General features: G+C 35.0%; 4 protein-coding genes across 5 annotated transcripts; 3 read left to right on the top strand and 1 right to left on the bottom strand.

Annotated features, from left to right (window-relative positions):
* The first annotated feature begins 927 nt into the window (after nucleotides 1-927).
* LOC145965116 (uncharacterized) lies at nucleotides 928-4,402 on the top strand. Of its 2 annotated transcripts, none has more exons than XM_083088455.1 (7): nucleotides 928-1,113; nucleotides 1,329-1,580; nucleotides 2,453-2,683; nucleotides 2,975-3,193; nucleotides 3,498-3,691; nucleotides 3,996-4,151; nucleotides 4,278-4,402. In XM_083088455.1, the coding sequence occupies exons 2-6, from the start codon at nucleotides 1,379-1,381 to the stop codon at nucleotides 4,143-4,145; spliced, it is 996 nt and encodes a 331-aa protein (XP_082944581.1). In that variant the 5' UTR covers nucleotides 928-1,113; nucleotides 1,329-1,378; the 3' UTR covers nucleotides 4,146-4,151; nucleotides 4,278-4,402. The 2 variants fall into 2 exon arrangements, with proteins under 2 accessions (XP_082944581.1, XP_082944582.1); XM_083088456.1 differs by having other exon boundaries at nucleotides 1,413-1,580.
* Nucleotides 4,403-13,176: 8,774 nt separating this feature from the next.
* Nucleotides 13,177-14,406, top strand: LOC145965436 (uncharacterized). The gene is made up of 2 exons (XM_083088976.1): nucleotides 13,177-13,317; nucleotides 13,386-14,406. Exon 2 carries the CDS (start codon nucleotides 13,994-13,996, stop codon nucleotides 14,384-14,386), a length of 393 nt encoding a protein of 130 aa, XP_082945102.1. The 5' UTR covers nucleotides 13,177-13,317; nucleotides 13,386-13,993; the 3' UTR covers nucleotides 14,387-14,406.
* Nucleotides 14,407-14,586: 180 nt separating this feature from the next.
* Nucleotides 14,587-17,291, bottom strand: LOC145965437 (uncharacterized). The gene is made up of 3 exons (XM_083088977.1): nucleotides 16,728-17,291; nucleotides 16,419-16,577; nucleotides 14,587-16,242 (listed from the first exon to the last, which is right to left on the bottom strand). Exons 1-3 carry the CDS (start codon nucleotides 16,998-17,000, stop codon nucleotides 15,547-15,549), a joined length of 1,128 nt encoding a protein of 375 aa, XP_082945103.1. The 5' UTR covers nucleotides 17,001-17,291; the 3' UTR covers nucleotides 14,587-15,546.
* Nucleotides 17,292-19,085: 1,794 nt separating this feature from the next.
* On the top strand, nucleotides 19,086-19,859 carry LOC145964870 (uncharacterized). The gene has a single exon (XM_083088032.1). The coding sequence runs from the start codon at nucleotides 19,086-19,088 to the stop codon at nucleotides 19,857-19,859; it is 774 nt and encodes a 257-aa protein (XP_082944158.1).
* Nucleotides 19,860-20,806: the final 947 nt, after the last annotated feature.

Consider the following 20,806-nt stretch of genomic DNA (forward strand, 5'->3'; position numbering starts at 1 on the left):
TGCAAGCCGATCCTTGTTTTTTTTCTTCTACGATATCGTTTCGAAGAAAGAAAAGAATCGTGGAGTCCACCGGACGTAACAATTAATTAGAAAAATGGCGCCGCCAATCACCGTTAACTATACACGAAACTCATGTAACAATTAATATTCTCTAATGTTACCGTTTTCTTCCTCTTATTCAGCCGTTCAACATGGATGTCGATAAGAGACAAGATGGCTCCGCCAATCACCGATGACCAATACTATATCCCATTTTATTATGCAAAATCGACTTGTATTATTCAATATCCTTACGTATTACCGTATTTCGAGTGTTGTACATTCGTTATTAGGTTATTACCCAAGTAGCAAAGTGACGTCAGAAGACGACATAATGACGTCTATTTTTGGTCTATGACGTCGGCGACTAACGATGGATATTTGAAAGACGTCATTTTTAAACCATTCAAAGACGTCATTTTAAAGACGTTCTAAAGACGTCCATATAAAGTCTTTTTATAAGAACTGTTTTTATTTTTCTCCTGAATAACAAAAGTAGTTATTTTGATATCAAATCGCATCAAAATAACTACTATTGTTATCTGGGTTAATTTTATATATAATTATAGATTAATAATAAAATAAAAATTACAAAATTAATTTTAATATATTTGTTACACAATTTTATGATTAAAGCAACGAAAATTAGTGCTAAAAATGTTTAATACACGTTATGTACGTTAGAGATTTTTATTAGTAGCAATAAATTTCGAAACGCAATCATAACAGTAAATGCATACAATACATAATTATAACATATTCGCGCATGCGTGTAAAAGTGCTGCGTAGGTTTATTCCTACATACTCGCGCATGCGCATGAAAATGCTGCGTTTATTCCTATTCTGCAACATTCGCGCCAAACTGAAAGTTCGATTATATTAATTGATCACATGCAGTTACATGTGATTATTGGGAAGATTAAATTAGCTGTGGTTACGTGTAGTTACATGTAATTATTGCTACAATCAAATTGGTTGTAGTTACTGGTTACATGCAGTTATATGTGATTGTGGTGTGAACACATTAGTGTACAGCACGTGCATCGTAATTTTTACTCGCCAGTTAATTTACAAGTAAGTAATTTATGTTATTTTTTATTGTAAAAATGCATATGTATAAGTATTACTCAAGCTAGTTTGATATTTTGTTGTGTCTTAACCTATATTTATTTATTTCATCTTCTTAAAAACTGAGAAAAATTAGATTAGGTTAAATTAAAGATAACAATAATGTAATTATATCTCTATGCATTTTCTAAGTTTTTTTATAAAAAAAATTATTCTTGTAGGATTACATGATACTTTTTATGCTAATTAATACGAATAGTTTGACATCACTATGTCTTATGTATTAATTGAATTTGATGATGGAGGTGATGTTGCAGTTGTAAGAAAGACTTGGATAACTCCTCGAAAAAGAGAAGTTTTTTGGCCACCTATGAAAGATCCAAAAACATTTAATAAAGTATTAGAAAATACATTACATCCAGATACTGAAAAGTGGAAACTTTATTCAATATTGAGGTGTTTATATGAAACTGGTAAGCATAAAAGATTTTACTAATTATTTATAGAAATAAAAAAATATTGTGATAATGTTTTATATAAGTTAATTTACTTATGTAAACTAAGGGCCATTCCAGAATACGTTGCAAATGTCGAACTAGCTTGACGCTAATTGGATCACAATGCTTTGGCAACTGGCAATGAGACATTTACAACATATTCTGGAATGGCCCTAACTTGACTTATGTATTATGTTATTTTATATAATCTCTTTTAATTTAAAATTAAAAATCTAATTCTTATAAATCCAAATTAAAAAGCAATTTGTTATAAAATAATGTTAATAAAATTGTTAAAATATTTCTAAATATTATATATGCTATATATATGCTATATATATTATATTATATATTATATTATATTATATATTATATTATATTATATATTATATATGCTATATAATTCCTGTAATATCAATGAATATCTAATAATATAATATTAAAAGAAAAATTAATTTATAATATTTTTACTCATAATTTGATAAACAAAATCATGTTGCACACTGTTTGTTAGATTACTTACTATTTATGATTTCTATACTATTTATTTTTATTGTTCAATTAAAATTGATATCTATGTTAAGAAAAGAATATGAGAAAACGTTTATAATTTAACAATTAATATTTAAACATTTATATATTTACATTTAATATTTCAGATTTTTGAGTTTTATTAACTTGTGGGCTTAAAAATTATGTATTTATGTATTTTACTAAAATTTATTATTTACTATTTCCATTCTATGTTGTAAAAAGCAAATTTAGTAATTATAATCATTTCCATTATAAGTTCATTATAAGTTCATTTATTTTGAAATATAGATATTTGATTAATGGAATTATTTTAGATGATTTACAAAAGGCTCAACAAAAATGTAAATTGTCAGAAGTTACATCTGATTTGCAAACGGATAATCAAGAGGTTGAGATTTTTAAAAGGAAAATAACAGTGCCCCATCGGTTTATATCAAGTGATGAGGAAGAAAATGATAATATCTATATTCGGCCTCCAAAATTAAAAAAGAAATTTTTTAATACAAATAAAAATACTCGAAAGAATATTCCGATTTCTGAACAAAGTTAGTTATTATAATTTTAGCAGTAATATATATAATTTTATTATTATAATTTTAATATTATTATAATAATATAATAATATTAACATTTTATTTTTCCATTATTATAAAGAAAATTTGCATTAAATAATGCTGAAATTTTTTACTATTTCTACTTATCTACATAATTTTGAATGCATTCTTTATACATATTAAAAATAATAAGTAAATTTAATATTACTATGTTAATAACATTTATGTATATATAACTTTATAAACATTTGTCTAACATTATAAAATTTTTTTCTAAAACAGATTCATCTGATGTAGATTCGCCCAAAACGCCAGATTCTGTTCCCGATGCAGATTCTGCTGAAGTAATAGAACAAACTGTACATAATACTTCAAAACTTAACTCGTATAATACAATTACATCAAGATCCGTTCTGGACTATGTAGATAAAAGTAGTAAATTTCATACGTACAAAACATCACATACCACACCTACAGATGATAGTTTAACAGAATCATTAGGTATGATATTTTTTGTATAGTTTGTTTGCTTAAGATCTTTTTTTACATTTAGTAATACAAATTAAGTTTGAAATATTCTAATATTAACAAAATCTAAATAAAAAACGAAATAAATGCTTTTTTATTTTATTTCTTTGGATTTAATGATAAATTATTTCAAAAAATTTAGAAACATAATTTTTATTATTTATTAATAGAAGGAGCGAGAGAAAGATGTATAAAGATAAGAAAAAAATAAAAAAAAATAAATTTTTTTTTTAAGTTAATACAATAATGTAAATTTTTCTTAAAATGATTTTTTCAGTTTTCCAAGAGAAAGCTATTCATCTTTTAACTCACATAAAAACACAAAATTCACAGATGTTAGCCCTTTTGCGGAATAAAGAAGAAATACTACCCTTACAAAAAGATTTTGCTTTTGAATTTCCCATGAAAAGTTTACATGATGTTTATCATGTAGAACAAACACTTAAAGATAAGACACAAATAGACATTCTGGTATATAAAATTTTTATTTTTTTACTATATATATATATGTGTGTGTGTGTGTGTGTGTGTGTGTGTGTGTGTGTGCGCGTGCGTGCGTGTGTGTGTGCGTGTAATATTCACACATGCTTTTTAACATTGTAAGAAAGAAATATAGCATATGTATGTATATATATGTATATGTGTATGTATTCTTTATACTATATTTTTATAGTATAAAGAATACATACACATATACTATTTCTTTATACTATATTTGTTTCTTACAATGTTAAAAAGTGCATGTTGTGAAATCTTAATTTTGCGATGTTTTCAGACTGCTTTTCTATGTACAATTGGTGGACGAGATATCTCTACAAAAGTATCAAGAATTTTGAGATACCTTTTTACAGATGCATTAGCATCAGAATTTAGTTTCTATGGAAAAAGATTAAATAAACGACCCTTTTCAGATTTATGCCTGTAATTGTAGGTGCGTATATTTCACTCGTGTGATACTTATTTATATATCATATCAATATATTTTTCTACTTGAAATGCTAATATTCTTCTATAAAATGCTTTTTAATGACATGTATGATCTGTTAATTTCTTCTAGAATCCATCAAACGTACATCTGGAGTGACTAACAAGGAGATAGAGGATGGTATTAAGATTTGGCTAAAGCACGCTCCTGACAGACAGAAAAATCAAATGAAAAGAAAGAAGCAGGATGACGAAAATAATAATAATAGGATAGACAATTAATTTTTATTCTGATAAGGAAAAAAATTAAAAAATGGCTGGAAAAATTGAATATAAAAAAAAGAATATTGTAAGTACTCGCCAATTATATCGACGAAGTGCAGTAGATATACGAAATACTTGGAAGGAGATACAACAGAAAAACAAGGTCAGTCAAAAGATACAGACAAATAAAAAAAGATATGAACGTGACATTGATGATAATATTGATAGAATTCACGATTTAAGTACAAATAATATAGGAATTAAAAAAGCAAAAATCCAAGATAGTTCCGCTATTAATTTTAATCACAACTTAAATGATTTCATTAATATTAGTGAAACTTATGACTGTGTAAGTCAAGATTTTATTAATGAAAACACACCATTTAATAATTTGCTACCCAAATCTTTAATTGAAGATACACTTGCTTTATCTCAAGATAATGGCGAAGAAAATTTGTTCTTTCAATTAAGATATTGGGCTGTTCAATATAAAATTCCTCAAACTGCCCTTAATAAGCTTTTAAAAATTCTAATCATTTTTCATAAAAAATTACCATTAGATAGTCGTACTCTATTAAAAACAAATTTATCTATGCCAAGTCGGCAATTAGAGAAAGGAAAATTATGTTATATGGGCTTATTACAGCCACTGAAACAATTTATTTCTCGGTGTACGCCATTACAGTTATTAAACAATGAAATAGAAATTAGTTTCAATATAGATGGACTTCCCCTTTTTAAAAGTTCAAATATTCAATTATGGCCAATTTTAGGCTTGATAAAAAATTGTCCTAAAGAAAATCCTTTTGTCATTGCTATGTACTGTGGTGATTCTAAACCTTCACCAATTGATATTTTCTTAGAAGACTTTGTAAATGAATTATTTCAATTATTACACGAAGGATTTTTATTTGAAAATAAGTTATATACTGTAAAAGTTCATAGTTTTATTTGTGATGCTCCAGTTAGAGCCTACATAAAATGTATAAAGTCACATGGCGGTTATTCATCTTGCGATAAATGTGTAGAAACTGGAGAATATGTTCAAAATAGAATTATCTATAAAAGTGTCTCAGCTTCAAGAAGAACAGATTTGGATTTTCAATTATTTATTGATGAAGATCATCATACAGGTATTTCTCCTCTTTTAAAACTTCCAATTGGTTTAGTGACAAGTTTTCCAATTGATTATATGCATACTGTATGCTTAGGTGTTATGAGAAAACTTTTAAATATTTGGATGTGTGGTAATTTAAAGATACGCTTGCCTGGTCGTTTAATAAATCTAATATCCGAGAGATTAATTTATTACAGAAAATTCATTCCTGTTGAATTTAATAGAAAATCTCGTAGTTTGACTGAGCTTGCACGTTGGAAAGCACGTTGGACAGAATTTAGAATGTTTCTCATTTATTTAGGTCCTTTAGCATTGAAAGACATCCTACCTATTGCATTATATGAAAATTTTCTTTTATTTCATTGCAGCATTTTTATATTGTGTTCTGAAAAATATATTAATAAATTAAGTACTCAGTTAGCTAATGAGCTATTAATAATGTTTATAAAACACTGTGAGAACATTTATGGCTCTCAATTTCTTATTTACAATGTTCATATTTTGTGTCATTTAAGCAATGATGTTGAGAAGTTTGGACCACTAGATAACTATTCAGCATTCCCTTTCGAAAATTATTTAAGTAGTCTCAAAAATTTAGTTAGATCTCCTCATAAACCATTAAAACAAATTTTTAGGCGGTTAAAAGAAATTGATGTTTCCAATCAAGATAACATTTTGCACCATGAAATTGATAATATTCCTTTGCTTTTTTTAGAACACAATTCAGAACTATTTCCTGTTAATAATCTTTATAAATATAAAATGTTTAAGAAAATAAAATATAAAAATTTAATTGTCTGTGTGTGGCAATATCGTAGTGCAGATTGTTATTGTTATCTAAAAGGAAAAAAAGTGATACAAGTTCATAATATTTTACTTAGACGCCATGATAACATTCTATTTTTGTATGGAAAACAATTTTCATCTTATTATCCATATTATATATATCCCTATAATTCGAAACTTACAGATATATTTCATGTAAAAGACTTGTCAAACGAATTTGTAATAGTTCAGTTTGAGGATGTTATAGCAAAATGTATAGTTCTTCCTGATGAAAATAATTTTTGAGTTTCGTTTCCTTTAATCCATCAAATTTAATGAATAAATTTATTTTTTATTTATTTAACTGCTTAACACTTAATAAATTAGAAATTAAATAAATTATTTTAACTACTTAATAAATTAGAAATATTCAAATAATACTATTCATATAATATTTTAGATCTCAGTATTAATCAAATATTACACAACTATTATAGTCTATAACAATAAGTTACATTTTTTAGCATTTAATTTTTCCTAGTATCTCCCTAATATTTCCAAGTATACTTTATAAATATTTTTCCTAGTTTTTCGTATATCTATTAAAAACAAAATTTTCATTTTATATTACGTTTTTGTAATTATATGTTTGAAAGAGATTTCATGAGTTTATTTTTATTTTATCTGAATAGTCTATAAGATTATATAGTTTAAGATTAGAATTTAAATATTATGTTGTTCAAGCAATAATATGCGCATCCTTTCTATAAATATATTTTCTATAATTATTATCTATAAATATATTTTCTATAAATATATTTTCTCTTTATAAATTATGTTCCTATTTTGTATTAAATATGCTTATGTAGTTTATCATAAATATTTTTTTCTTTATAAATATTGTTATTTTTTTTTTAAATATTGATATTTTATTTATCTTTTGTATAAATCTTTTTTATTAAAATGAGTTCTCTGTAAAAAACGAAATGTTCTTTTATTAAAAAATATAAAACCTTTACAATGATTAAATAAAACAATAAGTACATGTTGTGCTTTATCTGCAGAAAAAATTGTAATGTCTTAATAATCTATATAATATCAGTTTTTTGAACATCTTTTTGATAGTTATAACATGACCAATGCATGAAATAATTATTATATAAAACACATTAAGAATAAAAATATCCTTCTATACATACATATTTTATGATATCTATTCATATAGTGACCATGTTATCTATCAAACTATCAAGAAGATGTCTAAAACTGTTATATATTGTTAAAAAATATCAAATGGCGTTTTTGAATGTTTGTGTTTGATCGACCCAGGGTAGTTTACTAGATGTCATTGACCAATCACAACCATTCTTCTGAAGAATATATGGTTACATTCTTCAGAAGAATGGCTGTGATTGATCAATGACGTCTAATAAACTACCCCGGATCGATCAAACCTGACCGTTTGAAAACGCCAAAAATTTTATTAATTAAGTCATATATTGGTCCTATTTTTGCCGTCAATAGGACGTCAGAAAATGACGTCCCATGGATGTGACATATCGACGTCATTTTCGGGTCTTATGAGACCTAATTTAGGACGTCTAATTGGTCATTTTGTGACCAAAATTAACCGTCATTATGACGTCATTTTGCTACTTGGGTATTATATAATTATTATAAGTCAAACATTTGGGAGAACGATACCGCCAATCACCGTCCACTTATAGCTTAGCCTGTTATTATTCTACAAAACTCGTATGTGACAGTTGATATTTTCTCATATTATTATTTTCTTCCTCTTATTCATCCTTTATCTATTAGCTAAATCAGAAAAATGCCAAGCAGCAATTCAAGAAAAATGGTTCGACCAATCTCTAATGATCAGTACTGTAATGTCACCCATTCCTCTTTAACTTATTATTAATTTATTGTTAATTATCGTTATTGCTGCTATTATTATTTCTTCCCTGTTATAAGATTTACTTATATAATCGAGCAATACATGCTCTCCGTATTTACATCATTGCATATAACTACATCTTTATTTATTTGCCTTGTTTAATTTTGCATAATTCCATGGACTTCAACCAATTAATTTACTAGCTCTATGAATCCTTTGTTTCTTTGTTATTCTGTCCTTTACTTGATTACTTATTATTTGTTTAAATTAACTTATTATTCACTGTCGCTGATCTTTTTAATTAGTTGTTTAACCGTGATATTCTTACTTTTCAAATTTTATCACTGTACAGCGATTAATCTATTGATTACATATCAATTTCGATATTAGTACACATCTATATGTATATATATCATTATTATTTATCTATAGTTATTCGTTGATCAATCGATCACTTATATATCAACTGGTATTAATAACTGTCAACCCGCCAAGGATATCGTATACCCAGCTATTGCATATAAAACAGTACCACAAGAGGTCTACATTCAAGATTTATCTCATTACACCTCGACAAGTTTCGATATATTACATCTTTATCCCTTTAGCTAATATCACTATCCTTTCTCCTTACTTTAGTTGTATCGCTTGTTAAGATCAATTATTCAATACAATTATATATATCTGTTTCAAATTTTAACATCTTAATCCAAATCAATATATTATATACTGATTTATTATTTATATATGTATTCCTTACATATGTATTCCATATAGCTTGTGATCTGTGGCATATGGCCAGAAAGAGAAATATCATTCCCCACAAATAGTAAGTTTCTATCATTTTACTTCTTTTACTTCTTTTAGTTATTTAAACTAAAATTATTATTATTTACGTAAGTCTATCCATTGAGAGCTTTAACTCATTAAATTTTATAAGATCTTTTATTCTTTTCTATTTAACATTATATCTTTCTTAAATTACTAAATTTGTCTTACTTTATATTCCATTTGCCATTAGGTCTTTTACATTTTAATATTCTGTTATTTTTTCAGGTTTTATCACTGTGCAACGATCAATCTATTGGTTACATATCAATTTCGATATTTTAAGAGGATCACATACGCGATTGATCCTAAACAAGCCACGGGAGAGCTACTTCATGTTTATCCCATTTTATGGTTATCAGCAATGAGTTTTCCATATTCTACACCTTTATTCCTTTAATTTGTTTAATTGACATCATTATTATTATTATTTCCTTATAATACTGCTAAAATATATCTTTTCTTGTCTTTTACTATATGCAAATGAGTTCTATATTTTATTTATTTATTATTTATTATTTATTTATTGATCTGTTATTCGTTAAAGGTAATTATTTATGATCTATCTAGATATGATATATCATTTAATTGTGCATATATTTTAATTTATATCTCGATTTTTATTGCATATTATACCATTCCTGTGTATATTATATTTAGATGTATATGATAATGATAACTATTACTTGCATACAGCATTCTTCTATATTTACTAATTTAAATTTATTTCCAAGGCCATAAGAGCTAAACGCGGATGATAGTGCGTAAGTTTCAACGAGAAAATAAGTTTTTCGTTGAAACTTATTTGTGTGCACAGGGCACAAATTTTCTTGGTACGATACCAAGCAAATTTAAATAATTCTCAATTCGAGAATTTATTTAATTATTATCCCTCTTCCCCCCTGTAATGTTGTAGGCGAGAAAAATATCGGGCCGAAAGTCGCTGAATCGGGAATCGAACCCGAGTCTTTCGCTTGCCGGGCGACTGCTCTTACCACTGAGCTATTCAGACCCCTCAACTCGATACTTCTCGGTCGCCTACAATTATATATTAAATTGAAGAATAACGCCATCTTCCGCCGGCGTGAATTTTAAATAACTATATAAGAATCTAGGCTCTGTGTATAAAACATAAACTCAAATTCAAAGGCCATAAGAGCTAAACGCGGATGATAGTGCGTAAGTTTCAACGAGAAAATAAGTTTTTCGTTGAAACTTATTTGTGTGCACAGGGCACAAATTTTCTTGGTACGATACCAAGCAAATTTAAATAATTCTCAATTCGAGAATTTATTTAATTATTATCCCTCTTCCCCCCTGTAATGTTGTAGGCGAGAAAAATATCGGGCCGAAAGTCGCTGAATCGGGAATCGAACCCGAGTCTTTCGCTTGCCGGGCGACTGCTCTTACCACTGAGCTATTCAGACCCCTCAACTCGATACTTCTCGGTCGCCTACAATTATATATTAAATTGAAGAATAACGCCATCTTCCGCCGGCGTGAATTTTAAATAACTATATAAGAATCTAGGCTCTGTGTATAAAACATAAACTCAAATTCAAAGGCCATAAGAGCTAAACGCGGATGATAGTGCGAATTCTCGAATTGAGAATTATTTAAATTTGCTTGGTATCGTACCAAGAAAATTTGTGCCCTGTGCACACAAATAAGTTTCAACGAAAAACTTATTTTCTCGTTGAAACTTACGCACTATCATCCGCGTTTAGCTCTTATGGCCTTTGAATTTGAGTTTATGTTTTATACACAGAGCCTAGATTCTTATATAGTTATTTAAAATTCACGCCGGCGGAAGATGGCGTTATTCTTCAATTTAATATATAATTGTAGGCGACCGAGAAGTATCGAGTTGAGGGGTCTGAATAGCTCAGTGGTAAGAGCAGTCGCCCGGCAAGCGAAAGACTCGGGTTCGATTCCCGATTCAGCGACTTTCGGCCCGATATTTTTCTCGCCTACAACATTACAGGGGGGAAGAGGGATAATAATTAAATAAATTCTCGAATTGAGAATTATTTAAATTTGCTTGGTATCGTACCAAGAAAATTTGTGCCCTGTGCACACAAATAAGTTTCAACGAAAAACTTATTTTCTCGTTGAAACTTACGCACTATCATCCGCGTTTAGCTCTTATGGCCTTTGAATTTGAGTTTATGTTTTATACACAGAGCCTAGATTCTTATATAGTTATTTAAAATTCACGCCGGCGGAAGATGGCGTTATTCTTCAATTTAATATATAATTGTAGGCGACCGAGAAGTATCGAGTTGAGGGGTCTGAATAGCTCAGTGGTAAGAGCAGTCGCCCGGCAAGCGAAAGACTCGGGTTCGATTCCCGATTCAGCGACTTTCGGCCCGATATTTTTCTCGCCTACAACATTACAGGGGGGAAGAGGGATAATAATTAAATAAATTCTCGAATTGAGAATTATTTAAATTTGCTTGGTATCGTACCAAGAAAATTTGTGCCCTGTGCACACAAATAAGTTTCAACGAAAAACTTATTTTCTCGTTGAAACTTACGCACTATCATCCGCGTTTAGCTCTTATGGCCTTTGAATTTGAGTTTATGTTTTATACACAGAGCCTAGATTCTTATATAGTTATTTAAAATTCACGCCGGCGGAAGATGGCGTTATTCTTCAATTTAATATATAATTGTAGGCGACCGAGAAGTATCGAGTTGAGGGGTCTGAATAGCTCAGTGGTAAGAGCAGTCGCCCGGCAAGCGAAAGACTCGGGTTCGATTCCCGATTCAGCGACTTTCGGCCCGATATTTTTCTCGCCTACAACATTACAGGGGGGAAGAGGGATAATAATTAAATAAATTCTCGAATTGAGAATTATTTAAATTTGCTTGGTATCGTACCAAGAAAATTTGTGCCCTGTGCACACAAATAAGTTTCAACGAAAAACTTATTTTCTCGTTGAAACTTACGCACTATCATCCGCGTTTAGCTCTTATGGCCTTTGAATTTGAGTTTATGTTTTATACACAGAGCCTAGATTCTTATATAGTTATTTTAAATTTATTTATCTGCTCATCTAAAAATATCTGCAAATACCGGATAATTTGTTATAATTCTGCTAACATATATAAATTCTATATTATTTATTTATCTAACTATCTAAATATGATATATTATTTTAATTGTGCCTATATTTTATTTTATATCTCGATTTTTACTGTATATTATAGCATTCATACATATATTATATTTAAGTGTATACGATAATGATGATTATTAATTATAATTATAACACTGCTAAAATATATATCTTTTACTATATGTATGTAAGTTCTATAATTTTATTTATTTATTGTTTATTTATTGATCTGTTAATCATTAACGCTGATCATACATAATCTAACTATCTAAATATATATCATTTAATTATAAATTTTTAATTTATATCTCGATTTTTATTGCATATTATATCATTCCTATGCATATTATATTTAAATGTATATGATAATTCTTAGTTGCATACAGCATTCTTCTATATTTATTTTGAAATACAGTTAATTTGCAATTAACAATTACATATTTTTTCTCAAAAACAACTGTGTTTTCTTTACACCAATCGATTCCTCTCATTATTTTGTACATAAAAGTATTAAGGTAAGATAATCGAAAAATGAATATCTTGCTAGATATTTTATGGTTTATGCAAAATTAAGAAATGATTTCGAGCCTCATAACTCGGAAAGTACTTAATGAAAATTAACTTACTTATAGTGTTTTGGAAAGCCCTCGAGATAAGCTACAAAAATATGCAATAAAAATATAGTATTCCATTTAAGAAATTGAAGGTGACCTTCATGTGACCTTCAAATGACTCTTCAAGGTCAAACCAATGGTACCTTCTCATGGCCCCCTCGAAACCATACAACTTTTGTCTGAAACACTTTCTAGTAAAACTCTTCCTTATCGTGATATTCGACCGTGTCCAGACTTTTTTAACACCCAGTATGTATATGTACATATATAGTTTAAAATTAATTTGAAATTAATAAAAATTAGTTTTTACTTTGTCTATAGAAACGTGAAAAATACATTTCCTTAACTATGGTTTTAAAAGCGTTTCTATAGGAATGTTTCTTATTAATGCTTTACGGTTAAAGAATATTGGATATGTTTAAGAAACGTATATAAAACGACCGTGTGCTACCTGGGAACTGTTAAAAAGCCTTGGGAACAAGTCAGCATTGACCTTGTCGGGCCATTACCACGGTCAAAAAGGGCCACACCTGGCTACTGGTAATGCTAGACCGATTCTCGAAGTGGGTAGACTGCGTAAGGCGACCGCCGACGCTGTCACACAAGCCGTAACGAATAACGTTATTCTTAGGCACGGAAAACCGGACAGTATACTATTCGACAACGGTACCCAGCTAAGATCGAAACAACTGGAGCAGAGATAGAGAGTGCAGAATAAGTATATTACGACACCGGCATATGCTCCGCACTGCAATCCGGTAGAACGAACAAACAGGACAATAAAAACAATGATCGCACAGTTTACCGGAAAGGATCAGAAGACGTGAGACGAAAAGCTGACATCTCTTGAAGAAGCATACGAGTTGGTCCGAATCCACCTCGCCAGAGCCTTCGAAAAACAGAAGCATCACTACGACCTAAGAAGACGAGCGTGGAAACCAAAAATCGGCGAGTGGGTGTGGAGAAAAGAACCTCTCTTGTCAAAGAAAGCAGAGAGCTTCAACGCGAAATTGGCGCCAAAGTATAGCGGGCCTTACGAGATCCGTCGGCTAATTTGCCAGTGATCGTGGATCTACGAAGCAAACGAGAGAAGTGGTTGCGACATATACACATACAAGATTTAAAATCAGCAACCGAACAAAGAGACGACATCGAGGACGACGACACGATAAACAATAACACTGACAACGAAGCAGACAACGACGACTAGCATGAGCCGGATCGTCAGAAGAGTTCGAGATGTCGAGTAACGAAGATATTCTAAGAGCGATCGAGGAGTACCTCGGCGAGCCCGCCGACACCGAGGCGCAGTCCGCGCCACCGGCTCCGCCATCTGAGCCGCAGCAGCCGCCAAAGCCGCGGCCGCCACGAGTCGGGATTGTCCAACGTTCCGACCGTGAAAACGAGAGGAAGCGCCAGCTATTCCTGGCGCAACCGTCGCCATCACTAGCCAGACGACCAGTGCTGTGCAAGGTACTTTATTTTCAGTACCTAGATACAGGTACAGGTACTCTGGAAAAAATGTACCGAGGTAGAGGTACTTCATATGTACCTATAAAATACCTAGTTACAGGTATTTTTATTTATCAACAAAATTTTAGAGTAGGCATTTATGATTTCATGTATTTATAAATAATATTTAGTATTTAGTATTTTTTAAATGAAACAGTATATACATTGATTCATTTTTAGACAGTTATTAATATTATTATACGTGTTTTTATATGTACATGCCTTCTTTTGAATAGGATATACATAAATATTTCTTGTTAATTTAACATGTTGGAATTGTTGGTCAAAAAAATAAAGTAACTCTTATAAAGTTAGTAGTCTTAAGTTAGTACTCTCAATTTATTTAATTTATTCATTATATTGTTTCACATTTGTGTGTGTTTATGCATTATGTTTCAAAAACATTAAACATTCAAAGTTTTCGTCAGATAAGTTATTTCGTCGCGGCGTTAAAATTTGTTGCCCTGCACTAAATATACGCTCAACAGGCGCAGAGCTTGGTAAAAGTGTATTATATTTTATATACATTTTTTTTATAATAGGATATTTATCCAAAGAATTCAAATCTTTTGACTTGTCAGACAAATATGTTAAACATTGCACTTTTACATCCAATGGTTTGGTAGCATCTGATATTGTAATATCAATATCACTATTTGTTTTATTAATATTTTTATCGTGTAGAAAACAGAAGAAAGTATCCTCCTCTGATTCTGAAGAAGACTTTTCTACATTATTTACGTCTTTACAAAAAGAGTGTGCTTCTTCTAATAACACATTTTCGCACAATTCTTTTGAATTTGGACAGTCGGACATTGCAAGCCATTTTAATTTAAATTTTGGAATAGTAACAGTTGCTAATATATAATATTGACTGTTTGTATTCGTCAAATCAATTATATTTCCGAATCTTTTCCAGAGCTGTCACTAAAGTGTCGCGTAAAATTTTACAAAAATGTAAATGTCCCAATTTTTCTAATTGTTGTTTCATTTGGAAGAGAACAGGCAACACATGACCAAAACAAGAATACTTATCACCTTGCAGAAAGTCAAGCGCAGAAGCAATAGGTTCCATAACCTTTATATATTCTTCCATAAAAGAGATTTGACTATCTGTAAATTTGGGCTTTTCTAATTTTTCACAAACATCTTCTAATTTATTTTTTACGTTTAATAAAGCTTTAATGCTATCATAATAACTGTTCCACCTTGTTTTACAAGGTATTTTTAAGCGACATTTACAAATCTCGTAAAATATATCGGCTGCTTTTGTCGACTGACTAATTCCAAATATCGGTTGTCTTTCGAAAAGTTGACGTATATATTTTACAATACGACTGATCATTCTGAGCTTTCAATGAATCACGAGATGCGAGTAAATTTAATATATGAGCAATACACCGAAATTGCTTAGGAAGATTAATTTCAGATTCATCACCATCATCTAGACCACTTTTAAAATCGATTGTTAAGGTATCTACTTCAGGATCATCTAATTCATCCAGCAGTGATACCGATTGTTCTGTATGAAATACTTTAAAAGCTTTTGCGAAATTAGCTGCGTTATCTGTTATAATACCAACAATTTTTGATTTCAAATTATATTCTTTGTGTATTTCATACAGAGCATTCGCAATCACAGAGTGGGTATGCGCAAACATAATTCGCTTACAAGATAACATGTATGATTTCCTCTGATAATTTTCATCAATAAAATGGCAGGTTACACCCATGTACGATTTATTATTGATGCTCCAGATATCTGCTGTAGTGCAAAACCAAGGTTGTTTTTCAAAAGTAGCTATCATATTGGATTTTATAGACATCATCTTACTCAACAAATGATTTTGAAGGGTCCGTCTACATATTGGTTTTATACCAGATATCCCTTCAATTAATTCTATGAAATATGGATCTTCTACCAAAGATATTGGTTGCATTTTTTGAATAATAAATTGCTCAATTAATTTATTCACCTGAAAATCAATAATACAATATTAATCCATAAAAGTAAAAAATATTAATTGTACATAAGGATTATATAAATTAGAATTTTAATTTTATATTTCATTATACAGATTATATATAAATATATAAATATATATACATGTCTTTATAAATTATAAATAAGTATATAAATATTTAGGCAAACCTTTTCTTTTTTTTTCTTTTTTTCTTCATTTTTTATATTTGCAGTCCATAGAGATTTTTTGTTTTGAAGTTTGTTGTTGTTCTTTAATTGAGAATTATTTTCGCTCAGGGATTTGTCTTTTACTTGTTTTATTGATTTTTGGATAGCTGGATGAAGTCGCTGTAAATATATAAATAAATAATAATTATCAGAAGTAGTTTGAATAATAATTGATGGTCAAAGAATAATTGAAGAATAATTGTGTAACAAGAGATGAAGAGAAAAAATCTTTAATAACCTCAAATTCAAATAACATGCAAAAATACTCACCCTTAAATATTTGTATAAATTTCCAGTACTGTTTAAGAGCGTAGAAAGTGTTTTTGAACAAATGCATTGTGTGCATTCCACGATTAACGAAGTCCCTTTGACTTCTTTAATTTTAAAATAATTAGACAAGTAAGTTGGTAAACGACCAATAACGTTCACAGTTGAATCTGCGTCAACATTATTATTGTCATTATTTGTCGAAAGTATTTTATTTGGTACAGGTGGATCATCTGCATCGACTGTATCATCACACATGTTGCACGTCACACTCATACTTTATATTTTATCGTCAAGAAATAATCAACTTGGAATGATGCAAGTTTTAGGATTCTTGACTACAGCACTCGTGCACGTACACACTGGACGTGGCACGCAGCCGGCGCGGGATGCGGAAATGCTTGCTGCGCCGCACGGCGACGCAGTAACCAATTAATTCCATAAAAATATATCATCCAAAAAGTAACTAAAATAATACTACGTTTTAGGTACCGGTACACAAGAAATTGTATCTAGGTATAGGTATAGATACCGAAGAAAAGAAGTACCTCGGTACAGTAACTAGGTACGTAAATTTGTACCTAGTTACAGTACCTAGGTACAAGTACCTAGGTACTACACAACACTGCAGGCGACCAACGAGGCCTTACGAGAGGCCACCGCCACCACCAGCCAGAGCGACACCGGAGCATCAGTCGGAGATCCTGAGGCCAATGGGACCTATTCCGGCGCCGCCCATCAGAGTCGAAGTCGAGCCCAGCCTCGTGTTCGAGGTACCGCATTTTGCGGTACATGTCAGCCGGAGGTACAAGCCCAGGACACCGCAGGGCCGATGGATCCTCCGCTTCCGCAGGGACGGCAAGTTACGATACCACCGTAAAATAGAATAAGCGACTGAATCCGTCTTTCCGTACTTTTTTTTTTAACTCGTCTCGTTTCCGTCCGTCCGTCCGTCCGTCGGGCTGAAATACGCCGAACATCGCGTAGAGTGCCTCGAATTCAGGCACATTCTAGGGGGGGGGGGATGATGTAACGATGCACCTCCGTTGCACGTTACGTTTTCCCGGCCGAACATCAGCCGGAAGCTGCCGCCCGGAAAACAACCGCCGGGCAGGGGCAGGGGCGCGCCGCGTCGCGCCGATTAACCGATAATTTCAAACCGATCAACGGCCGAAGCCGTCGGCAAGCCGCGCCGACAACAGCCGAGGGCGCCCGAAGAGCCCTGGGTGAGAACCCCCGCGCCCAGGCGGGCCCTTGCCACGGAAATGCGGAGGATCTTCGCCGAGGACCCCTCTGTAAGAATAGAGGCGGAGGCCCTTGCCACGGAAATGCGGAGGATCTTCGCCGAGGATCCCTCTGTAAGAATAGAGGCGGAGGCCCTTGCCACGGAAATGCGGAGGATCTTCGCCGAGGACCCCTCTGTAAGAATAGTGAGGCCGATGGCAGCGATCCGTATCCGGGGACTGGACGAGGCGGTAACGGTGGAAGAGGTGGTAGCCGCCATTGCGGACAGAGGCATTGCCAGGCCGGAGGAGATGAGGGTCTCTATCAATAGGCCCGCCAACGGGATGGGTGTGGCCTGGGTCCGCTGCCCAGTCAGAGCGGCGGACGACCTGGCCTCAGCCACCCGCATCAGGATAGGATGGACGACCGCCATCCGAAAGTGGAGCTGGCTGTGGCACGTCCCTCCCACTGCTTTAAGTGTTGGAGGGGGGGGGCATGTCGCAGCCAGGTGCAGCGATACCGAGGATAGGTCCCGCACCTGTTATAGGTGCGGGACGGTGGGGCACATGGCCCCCTCGTGTCGGTCGGTCCCCCGCTGTTTACCGTGCGCAGATGCGGGTAAAAGGGCGGATCACCGGATGGGAGGAGCTGGCTGCGGACAGCTCCCGGGACGGGCCTCGCCCACTCTCGCACCTCAGCGGCGACAGAGGCGACAGCAGCTGCGGCAGCAGCAGCAGCGGCAGCGGCAGCAGCAGCATCAGCCGCAAGGAGCGCCGCAGCAGGCCCAGCCGGAGCCGCCACCGAAAGAGCGGAGGCTCCCTAGGAATGGGATAGGAGGGAAGGAGAGGGAAAAGGAGAAGGAGTTGACGGAGGAGAGGATGAAAATAGGGGACGCCCATGAATAAGGGTAAGCCAGCGCCCCTATCTATCTTGCAAGCCAACCTCAACCACGTCCGCCGTGCGCAGATCTTTTCCTGCACACGATGGCGGAGCGTGGGTGTGGGTTGGACGTGGTATCGGAGCCGTACGCGGCCCCTCCCGACCACCCGTCCTGGTTTCCAGGCGGGTGCTTGGGGGGGGGCCGTCCCCCTGGTGGCCGTCGTGCGGAGGAACGACGAGGTGTCGCCCCCTTGCGGGATGGGGATTAGGGGTCGGCACTTCGTGATGATGTGGTGGGGGACCACCTGTGTTCTGGGAGTGTACCTCCCTCCCTCGCTGAGCCTGGCCCAGTTTGAAGCCGAGCTCGGCGAGATAGAGGAGGCTGTGAGGAGCAGCCTTCCCGGGCCGGTCCTCGTGATGGGCGACTTCAACTCCAAATCTGGGAGTTGGGGCTGCCCATCCGAGGATCGGCGCGGGGAAGCGCTGCGGGACTGGGCAGGATCACTTGGGTTGACCCTGCTCAATGTCGGGTCCGTTGCCACGTGCGTGAGGCCGCAGGGGAGGTCCATTGTCGATTTGACGTGGGCCTCCCTGGCGGCCTTGCGCATGATGAGGGGATGGAGGGTGGCCGCCGAGCTCGAGACCCTGTCGGATCACAGGTACATCGAGCTCAGTTTGGCCGCCCGACATCCGCCCACTGGACCGGACACTCGAGAGGAACGCAGGTGGTCCCTCACCAAGCTAAACCCGGACCTCCTGATGGCCTCGATGCAGGCCACGCTATGGGTCTGGGGGGAGGATTCCTTGGCATGGGAGGGAAAAGGGGTGGAGGAGTTGGCATCGAGGCTTCGCGGTGCTCTCTGGGGAGCTTGTGACGCATCGATGCCAAGGGTAAGGAAAGGATGCGGGAGGAGGTCGGCGTACTGGTGGACCGAGGAGATTGCGAATCTTCGCGACGCCTCGGTCCGGGCCAGACGCCGACTTCAAAGCAGTGTTGTCAGGCGGGTCAGGTTTTTCGCGCATGCGCAGTGAACGCGGCCTCAATAAAGTATCTAATACAGACAAAAAGGTGTGCCGCTGGTCGCCCGAAAAAATGTTCTCTTAGAAAATTATTCCGAGTAATCAACGGCACACATTTTTATCTGCGTATATATGCATATGTGTTTACACACACGCATAATATAAAATACAGTAATACAGTAACTTTCCTTCAGCCCGCCAAATCTTTCATGTGATACCTGATACCAGGTACCAGTGATACAGCGCTGGTTAGCCGCCATTACTGTCGCGCATGCGCGAAAAACCTGACCCACCTGACAACACTGCTTCAAAGATGTATGCGAAGGAGGAACCGTAGCGAGGCCTGTATTGAGCAGGCGCGGGGGGAGTATCAGGAGACCCGGCATTCCCTCGGCGCTGCCATCGGGAGATCTAAAACTAGGGCCTGGGAGGAACTGCTCGCCTCCCTGAATGAGGATCCGTGGGGGCGCCCGTATAGAATGGTCCTCAAAAAATTGAGGCCGCGGCTGCCTCCGACCACGGAGTCCCTGGTCCCTGGCTTCCTCGGGGGGGTGGTTGAGACTCTCTTCCCCGGGAGAGCCGGGGGCGCAGTGCCCTTCCCCCTTTCGGACCGTATGCCCGAATGGAGGGAGGGCTGGGAGGTGACAGCGGAGGAGATGGGGGATGCCGTCCGGAGGATGAAGCCGAATAAGGCCCCTGGTCCGGACGGCATCCCGGGCAAGATCTGGGCCCTGGTCATGGGGGAGGTTGGCGGCTCTCTGAAGTACCTCTTCACGAGGTGCCTCAGGGAGGGGGTCTTCCCCTCCCTTTGGAAGGAGGCGAGACTAGTCCTCCTCCCGAAGGGAGGGAGGGACCCCGATGACCCATCGGCTTACCGACCTCTCTGTTTGTTGGACGAGGTCGGTAAGCTGATGGAGCGTGTATCGGTGGGGCGTCTTAACGAGCACCTGCAACAGGTT

Source organism: Camponotus vicinus, unplaced genomic scaffold, assembly GCF_025532165.1.
Source record: "Camponotus vicinus isolate PSW18456_S1 unplaced genomic scaffold, iyCamVici1.0 SCAF_14, whole genome shotgun sequence".
Classification (NCBI taxonomy): domain Eukaryota; kingdom Metazoa; phylum Arthropoda; class Insecta; order Hymenoptera; family Formicidae; genus Camponotus; species Camponotus vicinus.